This window comes from Lutra lutra, chromosome 7, assembly GCF_902655055.1.
Source record: "Lutra lutra chromosome 7, mLutLut1.2, whole genome shotgun sequence".
Classification (NCBI taxonomy): domain Eukaryota; kingdom Metazoa; phylum Chordata; class Mammalia; order Carnivora; family Mustelidae; genus Lutra; species Lutra lutra.
Window position 1 is genome coordinate 54992386 of NC_062284.1, and position 12314 is coordinate 55004699.

The 12314-nt window shown below is 38.1% G+C and overlaps 1 protein-coding gene across 1 annotated transcript in view; it reads right to left on the reverse strand.

Moving 5' to 3' along the window:
- AQR (aquarius intron-binding spliceosomal factor) overlaps nt 1-12112 on the reverse strand; it is a 93981-nt gene extending 81869 nt beyond the window's left edge. The window contains exons 1-4 of the mRNA XM_047737671.1: nt 11840-12112; nt 6818-6874; nt 6299-6339; nt 718-753 (exon numbers count right to left, since the gene is read on the reverse strand). Coding sequence (XP_047593627.1) covers nt 718-753; nt 6299-6339; nt 6818-6874; nt 11840-11914 — 209 coding nt within the window. The 5' untranslated portion in view covers nt 11915-12112. The remainder of the gene's footprint in view (nt 1-717; nt 754-6298; nt 6340-6817; nt 6875-11839) is intronic.
- Nucleotides 12113-12314: the final 202 nt, after the last annotated feature.

Below are 12314 nucleotides of genomic sequence, written 5' to 3' on the forward strand. Positions count from 1 at the left end.
AAATTTCAATAATTTTTATTTCTGTTTTCCCCAAATCTATCCATTTTTAGTATCCTATTCCATGTTCGCACAATTTCTTAATGATTTAAGTTTTAAACATAATGATTTGACAGTGTATATCAATTATTATCTAAGGTCCTGCGTGGGTAGGATGGGGATATAATTCTCCTATTATTTCAACTGACCAGCTTACAGCTGATTATTATCCTAACATGCTTTATAATTAGGGACTATGAACACAATTTTACTAGGGTTCTACAGGAATTTTTCTGCAATGCAATTGGGATACATATCCTTCCAGAGTACCCTTACATTTGTTTCTGCTGGATGCCTCAGAGATATCACTGGCTTGTCAGTTTTTAATACTAATGTTTTTTCTTGGGGGTTATCTGACTACACAGTAAACTCCAAATCCATTTTAACATTTTCAGATAAGGAACTGAGGCTATGAAAGCAGATGATCTGCTCAAGATGATATGGGTGGGTGGGTGGGGAGATGGGTGAAATAGATGATGGGGATGTAGAAGTGCCCTTGTCAAGATGAGCACCTACTGATGTATGGAATTGTTAAATCACTATATTGTACCTGAACCTAACATAACGCTGTATGTTAACTATACTAGAATTAAAAAAACATGATACAGGTATCCCTATGGTATACAGACAATATAGATCTGACACCATCTTTAACTTCATCAAGGTAGTCTTTTAACTCACCTAAATTCCAAGAGCATTATCTTTCTGATGGCAAACCTAAAGTATAAAAATAAATAATAAAAATGTTTAAACAGAAAATATAAATATTTCAGAGTCATTAATACAGATGCATTTTGGAATCTTGTTTTAATATTGACTCACATATCAGAATCATATTTTTATATGCAATGAAGAAAGTTAATTTTGCTTTTATACTTTTTCTTTGTATTTTGTCAGGGTAGTTTATTTTTTAAAAACTAAGAAAAGTTACTTAATAGGAGAGATGAAACCTTACCCTGCCCGTATTAACAAACACAATTAGAACCATGACATAAAATAAGGCAAATAATTTTAACGAAAACACAAATGTTCATCACTATCCATATTATTGGACCACAATTGCCAATAAGTAGCCTATATTAATTTCTTAAGCAATGACAAACATCCTTTTATCAATATTCAAAAGGAAACATTCTGAAGTCATGCCCTCCTGAAAGTACATGGGACACATGTATCTCCATCACAGGAATCAGACTTTTCACAGCTTTTGTAAGTCTTGACCTTAAGTCTACAATATGACAAAATTGTGAAAGGAGTATTAGATATCTCTATTTACTAGACTGTCTTTTTAAAATAAAAATACTTTGTTTTATAAGAATAAATAATGCTGTAGTTACAAGGTATCAATCCAAAGGCAGGTTCAAATGTCCACTAATTCGGTTTTACCATTTTGCATATTGGAAATAAAGTAGTCAGAGTAGAACACTGCCACTAGATAATAGCCTCCAGCTTTGAAAATTAAATGTGTAGGCATTATGAATCTATAATACCCCAAGAGACGATTATCCTGTTAAAATACTACTCCTCTGATTTCTGATCTCTTACATAGTTTCACTAAGCAAACAATGTCACAGAACTTTACTGAGAATAAAATGAAAGTTTTTACTGTCCAAAAGCACAAAGATGTAACACTGAGAAAGTACTGGCTTCTACAGCCAGCCAGACCACGGAGTGGATATAACATCTTGTGTGTCAGACACACTAGGTCTCCAGCTACAGACATGACGGTGAACAGAATTCACTCAGTGTCCACTATGCACTCTTCTGCATGCTTAATTTCTTCAGTCACAGAAAGGACCTCTTGATGAAAGAAAGAAAAAATACCAGCTCATAAGATAGAAGACAGTAATCTAAGGGTGCCTGCGTGGCTCAGTTGGTTGAGCCTCTGACTCTTGGTTTTGGTTCAGGTCATGATCTTGGGGTAGTGGGATCAAGCCTCTGCACTATATGTGTGGAGCCTGCTTAAGATCTTTCTCCATCTCCCTCTGCCCCACCCCTGCCCCCTTGCTTTCTCTCTCCCTTAAAAAAAAAAAAGGTATTATTATTATTATTAATTAATTAATTTAAAAAAAAGAAGAGAAAAAGAAGATCATATTTTGGTCATGACTCAGAACTACCTTCACAACATCTTTTAAACATTCTGGGACCCAGTTTCCTCATATTCAAAAGTGACAAAGAAGCCAATTTACTTCCGAATGACTGGACAAGAGAAAAATAAGTCATGATAGGTCAAGATAAAGCAAAAACACTCAATTTTACCTCTAGCATTCTTGGTGGTATTCATTAAATTTGGAGTTTTATTCTGCCAATAAGCCCTGCTGCTCTAATTGCCACTGCTGATTCTCTTAGGAAATAACTGTGTGAACACGTGAGGTCTGGAGTTGTGGCAGCCCTCTTGCAACCACATAGGGAAAGCACCCCCCCCAAAAAAAATTGTGAAAAGGTTGACAAAGGCTCTCACATTAACTTCTGAACTACCCATATCCAGATTTGTTGTAAAGTAGATGATTAAAAAAACAAGTAATAATAGTGAACAAAAGAAGCCAGCCACAAAAGAGTATATCACATGATTCTTTTTAAAGTTTAAAAACAAGCAAAACTATAGTGTTCATGTTTCCATACTTACATCTCAAAGTTAGTTAAAGCAAAAGGCCATGCAAGGGCTTCTGGGATGCTAACAAATACTGGCTTTTATTTTTATTTTTTTTTTAAAGATTTTATTTATTTATTTGACAGACAGAGATCACAAGTAGGCAGAGAGGCAGGCAGGCAGAGAGAGAGGAAGGGAAGCAGGCTCCCCGCTGAGCAGAGAGCCCGACGCGGGACTCGATCCCAGGACCCTGAGATCATGACCTGAGCCGAAGGCAGCGGCTTAACCCACTGAGCCACCCAGGCGCCCCGGCTTTTATTATCTTGATGGTGGTTATAAATGATAATAATCTAGAAGGCTAAACATTTCTGTTTTATGCCCTTTTCTGTATTATGTTTCATAGCAAAGGGGTTTCAAACACTTTTTTTTAAGTTTTTAAAGTTTATTTAAGTAACTTCTACATGCCATGTGGGTCTCAAACTTATGACCAGAGGTCAAGAGTTACATGCTCTTCTGGTAAGCCAGCCAGGCACCCTGGGGTTTAAACATTTTAAATTAAAACAAATATAAACATTTGCAAAAGTAAACTACACTACAACTCACTTTTTTTTCTGCATAAAAACCACTTAGATGGATTCATAACAGAATTAATTGTCATACCAAAGTGTGCTATTTAAGGGAGTTCTAAAAGGAAACAGACCCTGCACTACTTAAGAATGGAGTACTGGATAAGAGTCAAAGAACGAGGATTTAATACCCAGCTCTTCCTCTAACTACTGGGAAACATTTTGGGTTAACTACTACTTAATCCCTCTGTACTGCAGTTTCCTCATCAATAAAACAAGGATAATTCTGTGATTATCACACGTTGTTGTGAGGAAAAATGAGCTACTATACATGCAAGGTGCTTAGAACAGAATCTGGTACACAGTAAGCACTTAACAAATAACAATTATGTTATTTTTTTTAAGATTTTTTAATTTATTTATTTGACACAGAGAGATCACAAGTAGACGGAGAGAGGCAGGCAGAGAGAGAGAAAGAGAGAGAGAGGAGAGCAGAGAGCCCGATGCGGGACTCGATCCCAGGGACCTGAGATCATGACCTGAGCTGAAGGCAGTGGCTTAACCCACTGAGCCACCCAGGCGCCCCCAATTATGATATTTTTAATACATTAAAATTAAACAGATAAAAATATTAAGATATGTTTGCCAAATCTGAAAATGTAAGGATACGAAATATCCTTTTCGTATTTCATATTTCGTATTTTGAATCAATTGTGTAATAGACCACACATTCATGTGTGACTGAGCGAGATGGTATTTTACCACTTTTGAGACCCTAGAAGTTATTCTTACCATAAGAATATTAAGAACTGATTGATTTATTTCCCAGATTCCTCCTACAGAAATAGGGTTGATATGCAAAAAATGTGTATTATAAGAACATTAATGTATAATATTAAGAGTACCTTATAGCTTTAAACTGTCTATTTTGATAGCGTACAAACAAGTTAATAAATCTTATATTGTCATTCTCCAATAATGAAGATATTACTAGCATATAACTCAGCAAAACAGCTTCCTCAGGCACTAGTCTAAAAAACGGTCATTTAAAAATGTAAATATACATTATTTACCTCAGGGAATGGGAATTCAAGAGTATACTTATGAAAACATATATACACATTACAGTTTATGTATTATAGAAGTACACTTAACTTTCTGAACTTTGCGATCTGAGGGCAAAATGTAATCAGTTTACTTTAAGTATTCAAATGTATACAAGGTGAGAAAATGACTCATAAGAGGGCCATGATAAATCTTAGTGAGCCTGGCCAACAACAGTTACTTCTTTTAGCAACTAAAAATAGTGTAGCCAAGTATATAATTTAAAAACACTGGCAGCTTTTGGTTATTCGTCACATAAAAATTATCTTTAAGGAAGAAATATTAATCACTAAGGTTTTGAATGAAACAAACAAGCAAACAAAACCACAAGCAATTACTTTCCACTGGAGTAAAGCCACTCTGAAGAGACAGAAAACTAGTTGAGAAGGTTCAAGATGATTTTCAGATTGGTATATCCTTAATATGTAAGAAAAAAGAATCCTAGAATTTATCTACACATTTATTTAAGTTTTATTAGGTAATCTCATCCATACCCATTCCCAGACCAAGTCATAAGTTATATATCTGCTCAAATGTTGTATCTTTAAAGGATTTCCCCATCATTCAATCTAAAATGATCCTTGTAACTACCCTAAACACATTTAAATTTATACTACTACCTGAGACATTATATACCTGTATATTTTCTGTCTGGACTAGAACTAGAACACAAGCTCAGTGAGTAGAGACTTTATCTGCCGTGTTCACTGTTGTATTTTTTGAGCTCTGTACTGAGATACCCAACTGTTTATTCTACATCTCCATCTGCATGGCTCTTTACTACTTAGAATTCAACATTTCTAAAAGTGGACTAATGATCTATGTCCAACTCCATCCCTAACAACAACAGGAGAAATCAGTAATGGAACCCACTAAATAACCTAAGCCAAAAACTTAGAGAAGTCACCTTTGATTCTCCCCTTTCCCTCATCCACCACATCCAACCACCAACCATCTTGTCACTTCTATCTCAAATTGGCACACCTCTTTATCTCAACCTTCCAAGCTAATTCAAGCCATCATTATCTGGAACATAATTACTACAATACTCACCTAATTTCTTGCTTCTTATACTCTCAAATTCTTTTTTTTAAATATCACCATCTTAACCAAGTTAAGCTTACATGCTTAACTTCCCATTATTCTTCAGATAAGAAACAAAATCCTTAACATGACCTTTGGTCCTGCTTCCTTTTATATGCTCACAAATCAATCATTAAAGCAAAAACAACTAGCTTCTCATTTTGATGCTACCATGGATTTGCCTTCATAATATTTAGTAAAATTAACCTTCTAGGACTCAAACACATGAAAAATAACAAATCTGAGATTTTGTAAGTTTTTTTAGTCATAACCTAAATGTTTCCATTTTATATGAAAACACTTAGTCAATTATTCTTCTAAAACACTCACTGGGCATTTATGTCTACAGCTGCAGATTCAGAAACATACCCAAAATACGTTAAAAAAAAAAAAAAAAGATGAGATGGAATGATGTGTACAGTATAAGCTTTCTGTATTAAAAAAAAATATGTAGGGGCGCCTGGGTGGCTCAGTGGGTTAAGCCGCTGCCTTCGGCTCAGGTCATGATCCCAGGTCCTGGGTTCGAGCCCCACATCGGGCTTTCTGCTCAGCAGGGAGCCTGTTTCCTCCTCTCTCTCTGCCTGCCTCTCTGCTTACTTGTGATTTCTCTCTGTCAAATAAATAAATAAAATCTTTAAAAAAAAAAATATGTAGATAAATAAATCAATGGTTAAGGGACAGGGAAGATTTCACGAAATTTACCCCCTTCTTTTCTATTATTTATTTTTATTATTTTACATATATTCTATACATTGCAGCAGCTAGATATAAAAGTTTTTCTGGCCACCATCTCCCCAATGACCAAATCAAAAAGAAAGAAAAAAGTTCCTAGTTATGATCACATTCAGTTTAGAAGTGCAAAAGAGATCCAACTTGGTCCCACCTAACCTCTATGTATGAAAATTAAACTCATTCTTACCTCGATTTGACAATCTCTTTTTCATATATATCTTCAATGACCTGTTATCAAAAATATAAAAATGTTTAATATCTCAAACAGCATTTTTTTAGATCCCAAGTTGATAGTTTCCAGTTACTGAGATTATATAAAATAAGCTGGCTTAGGATAGTTATAAATTACTGAAATAACTACTTAGAAGATTTTTTTATAATCTCATCATAGTCCTCAAAATGTAAAATAATAGAAAGCAAAGTAGTAGAAGATAAATAATAAAATATATATATATGAAAAGAGTCCTAGAAACAATCACTAAAATCATGTATTCAAGGTGGCTCTGTCATGCAGCGGATAGAGCACTGGACTTTTTTTTTTTTTTAAGATTTTATTTATTTATTTGACAGAGATCACAAGTAGGCAGAGAGAAGGGGAAGCAGGCTCACTGCAGAGCAGGGAATGCTTTTGTTGAATTAGTCCTTAAAAATGAGATAAAAAGAACATACCTATACAAAAAGAATGTTGTAACCCCAAAATACTTACCTTTATATCAAAAGGTGATTTTTTCTTGATATGAGGAGCCCAGTATTTACATGCTAACTGCAAAAATAAATAGTATAAATAATAAGTCACAGGTTCATACCATTGTTGAGCTAGAAGATTGGGTTCATACAGTGACAAGCTATTTCTTAACAGGGCACTACAGGCATTGGGAGGACAGAGTAATCCCACCTCCTAGGAGGACTATACAGGCATGCAGGCCAGTTAGCATCCTTGGTCCCAATCCACTAAACCAGTAATGCCCTGTACTGCACCCTGCTCTTGTGATCTACAAAAACAAAACAAACTTTTCTAACCACACCAAGACGAACAGTAGGACCCAGTTAATAACCACAGTCAAACATCTTCAGCATAGAGACAATAAAACCCAGAAACTGCCTAGAAAGAACACCCTAGACCCTAGAGTTAAGTGAGCTCCCCAAGATTACAATTAGTTGAGTTGAGCTAGTATTGAAAAACAGATTCAAAATCTTCAGGAATGTTTACTTGTAAAACAACAATTTTAAGTGATTAGTGGACACCCAGACATACATAATGAAACCTAAAAAGTTTCTAATCTATAAGCAGGTTATTACAGAGAACAAAAGAGCTGATATACTTCAGCAGATTGTGTATATATATATATATATATATATATATACACACACACACACACACACAATATTTCCAGATCTTTAGATGGGTTGTATATTATTATATAATATCAAGAAAAAACTTGGGGGGTGCCTGGGTGGCTCAGTGGGTTAAAGCCTCTGCCTTCGGCTCAGGTCATGATCCCAGGGTCCTGGGATCGAGCCCCACATCGGGCTCTCTGCTCCGCAGGGAGCCTGCTTCCTCCTCTCTCTCTCTCTGCCTGCCTCTCTGCCTGCTTGTGATCTCTGTCTGTCAAATAAATAAATAAAATCTTTAAAAAAAAAAAAAAGAAAAAAAAAACTTGGTCTTATTAATATGCATTTTTTTTAAAAAGAAACTAAACTGCAATCTCTTGAAAAACAGAAAACTCTGGTAAGCACAAAGACTCAACACATTTATAAGAAAGTGTTATCTGCACAGTATCTGGTATACTGGAGGAACTCAAATAATAGCCAATGGATTGACATATGTAGGTATATACTCACAGGTGCATGGCTGAATGAACAAATAAAGTAAAATCTGCAATGTTACCTCTTCTATGAGGCTTTCCTCAACCCTACCTGATGGTGATAATTGCTTCTTCCTTCTCTTCATTTCATAAAGAACTCTACTATAGTCTTATCTTTCTGTATTATTAATCATTTGATTGCTTATCTATCTTCCTGTCTGCCTAAGTGGAACACTAAAGAGATGGGACTCCTATCTTCTTTGCTTCTATAGCTAAGTACCTATCCCAGTAAGTACACCCAAAGGGCCTCCCAAGCAGTGAGGACACTGACCCTGAGGAAGTCTCTCCAAACCTGTATAGTAACGGCCCACTTACGTGACACCTTCCTGAACTATCAATTACCCTCCAACCCAACAGAAAACACTTCTACCCCCAATTATCTTATAGTATTCTCATTCCTCATTCCACTGCTTATGGGCATCACACAAACTACTTTTACTCACGTCATACCATTAAGAGAACTGAATCTGATCATTTTTCATGGATTTAGGGTCTTCCAAACACTTATGTAAATCCTATCTTCTGATCAAAACTGCTTATTGCAAATATCTGATCCAGCTTTTCCTTGGGGTCGAACCTGTGACCTCTCAGACACTACTACCTTCAGGAATATACTGTCTTCCTCCACACTCTCCAGTCTCATGCAAAACAGAAACTCTTTCCATTTCCCACTTAACATAGCTATGACAGCATAGATTGTTCAAAATAAATTTTACTGTAAGACAAAAAGGACATAAAATACAGTAGCATAAAAACCGAATTCACAAAGTTCAGATCTCTGATCTCTTTAAAACTAAATTTTAAGCTCTGCAACTTACTCATTTAATAATAATTTAAAAATACCTTCTCTGGTCAGGTACTCAGAAATGAAGAAGAAGGAGGAAGAAGAAATGGGAGGAGAAAGAGAAGAAGAAAAAGAATAAACCACCACCTAAATCCAAGATACCCGATACCCCCTCCAGCTAGAAAACCCATTTCCTCATGTCCCTATTTATGTTGTAAGGTCCATCTAAAATGGCACTTTCTCAATGGGGAGAAGATTCTTTCTTGACAGTCTTTTCTTAGACAAAACTTTTCATTTAAAACTGTGTTCTCAAAGCATTTCCCTCACACCTCTATTCTGGAATTTATCAACTGAACTATGATGAATCTCTTAAAGTCTCCCAGAAACTGAACTCCCTAAATACAAGGATCACATTTTATTTATCTTTGCAGCCTATAAGAGCCCAAAACAGTATCTAGCAGATATTAGGCATTCATGTTTGCTATCGTGGCCCAATACTGCTGAGAATGTTCATCCCTACTTCTACATTTTAATGCTCTGGTATGTTTACCCATTGATTCACTCACTCTTTTAACAAATACTCATCACCCAATGTGCACCTAGTACAATGCTAGGCACTGGGAGTACATGAGGAATAAATCAGACACGGTTCCTATCCTCAGCTCTCTCAATCTAACGCAGGATGCAATAAAAGTTCTATGTTCACAAATAACATTCCCTGGGACATATCAGTCAATCCTACAGTTTTAAATACCATCTTGGGTCAAAAAATACTAAATTTATATTCAAACCCACAGCTTGCTCAGGTACTCTCGACTCACATATTCAACGGCCTCCTCAATATTTTCAACTGAATGTTTACTAGGCATCTCACATTTAACAAGTCCCAAAGAGAGCTCTTGATATTCCCCCACTAAACGCTCTCCTTTCCTATTTCAGTAAATGTCCATACCATTCACCTAGTTGTTCAAGCTATGCCTGATTCGCCTTTTCCTCCATCCTTCCACAATCAATCATCATCAGGTCCTGCTGCCTCTAGCCTCAGTATGTATCAGTTACCCTAATCTTTATTTTTTTTATTATTTTTTAATATATGTTTAAGTCTTTATTTATTTGAGAGAGAGAGAGAGAGCATGAGAAGGGGAAGGGTGGGAGGGAGAAGCAGACTCCCTGCCTAGCAGGGAGCCCTATACAGGTCTCCATCCCAGGACTCCAGGATCACGACCTGAGCTGAAGGCAGTTGCTTAACCCACTGAGCCACCGAGGCGCCCTACCCTAATCTTTAATAGTAGAGACCACCGTCATCTCTTACCTGGAGTCACTGGTAACCCTACTGCTACTTTTGCTCTTTCATTCTCACCCAGTTTCCACCCATTAGCCAGAAGATCCTTTCTAAAATATTCCCTGGATTGCAATTAAAATCTACTGTACTGAGAATGGAATCCAAGCTTCTTCTTATCTCACCCTCCAGCACTATATATGATATGATGTCTACATACTTTCTGTCCTCATCTCACCCCATTCTCCCTCTTGTGTTTCTATCCTGGCGTTTTTTATATTCACGCCATAAAGCATTTGCACTTGCTATTCCCTGCATTGTTTCTCTGCTCTCCCCCAAACTGGCATTTCTTCGCATTCATATGTCTTAGTTCAAATGTCACCTCAGAGAGAACTTTCCTGACTGCCTTTCATACACCCGACCCTAGTCAGTGTCATAACACCCTACTTCATTTTCCTGATACCACTTATCCCTATTTGAAACTGTGCTGTTAATTTGTCTGACTCATCTCTAAAATCTGAGCTCCTTGAGCGAAGGAAATTAATAAACGGCTTTAACCATAAAAATACAGGTACATGGGAAAAGGGAGATCTAATCTAGTTTAAGTTGTAAGGAAAGCTTCTCCCAAGTAATGTAGATGGATGACAATAAATTAACCACATAAAGTGGGAGAAAATGAGGATTCTGAGCAGAAGGAACAATATTGAAAGACCAGGAAGTTAAAGAAAGCATGACGAATTTAAGTAAATGCGGGTCAGTATGGCTAAAGCAGAGTAAGAAAGAGAGAGGAAAGTGGATATAAGCACAGGCCAGATTACACAGTATTTTGAAAGATCCTGGTCATTACCCTAAGAGAAATTAGAACTCTATAGATTTTAAAAAGGTAAGTGATATGACTGGATTTGCATTTGTGTAAAATCACTGGCAGCAATATGAAGAATGGGCTGGGGGAAAGCCACAAACCACAGGTTAGGGTGCGTAGGCCCACAGAATAAACAAGGGTAACGTAGCTTAGGGTACAGAGAAGCAGACAAACTTGAAAGATATTTATAATGTAAACACATAGTGGTTAAGGGAAAGTGGGGGTTCAGAGTGACCCTGAGGCTTCTGCGTTGGCACATCTGAGACCGACCAGAGAAGAAAGACGAAGATGGGATAACTTGGGCAGGGAACTACTTGCACTCTTAACCAACACCCAAAGCAGCGAAATAAGGATTAGGAATGTTGTTGAGGGCTAGGACTGCTTCCTTTTTCACAGCCCACCGCGGTTCACAATGCAACACAGTAAACGGGTTCTAAATGAATGCTTTCGGATCACGCCATTGCTCTCTTCATAGATGCTTCTACTTGGAGCAGGTGTCTTGGCCGACTCTCGTCACTCCACTCAAAAGCCTAGTTACTCGAAGGCTAAGAAAAGCTCTACTCCTTCCTCTCTGTTCGGCATCATCTCGGCTACGAAACCCTGACAGTCTCAGATAGGCTGGGGTGCTTTCTTCTGTGAATCTACCGCTTCTGCGACAGACTCCAGTACAGAAAAACTCGCTTAGTATATTTCTCTTTATTTCTCTATCTTCCCTGGAACCTGTACTCCGTAGGGCAAGGCGGCTCTTTCCCTGTGGTATCCCCAGCGCCCAACACAGTGGCCGACACAGAGCAGATACTCAGTTCGAAAACTTGAGTGAATGAATTGACGAACGAATGCTTCCTAGGTGCTCCCAGTCCCACGGAAAATCCCAGACCCAGGCCTCGGGAGCCTTGACATCTCCTCCTTTCACACACACCAGACTCGGCCAAGCGCACCTGGGTTACGAACTCCGCGTTGATCTGGGACACCGTAGGAGCCACGATTTTCTTGGGCTGAGCAGGGGCCGCCATGGCAGCACTCTCACTCCGCTCCAGTGGAAAGGAAAGGTCCGCTCGGAGCAGTGGTGAACCCGATGCACTTCCCCTAACAGGTAGCTGTGGTTGCCCAACTCCGCGAACCAGTAGCCCACCGGCCAAAATACCCTCACTGTTCACAGTCTCAAAGGAGCGCGTACTGCAGCCCGTACATTTCCCCGGAAGCGGAACGGAATAGGGCCGGAAGTTCATGCAGGCGTTGGGTCTGAGCTAGAGAATGCAAGGGCTTCGGCCTCCTCCTCGTGCTCCCCCTAGCGGGAAGATGGGAGAACGCACCCGATAGTGCAGATAGAGTCTCAGTGCCTGGGCAGGTAGGTGGTGTTGGGCGAGGGTTCTCCTGGTAGAGTTGCCGGCGTTGGGGAGACTTGGCAGTTCT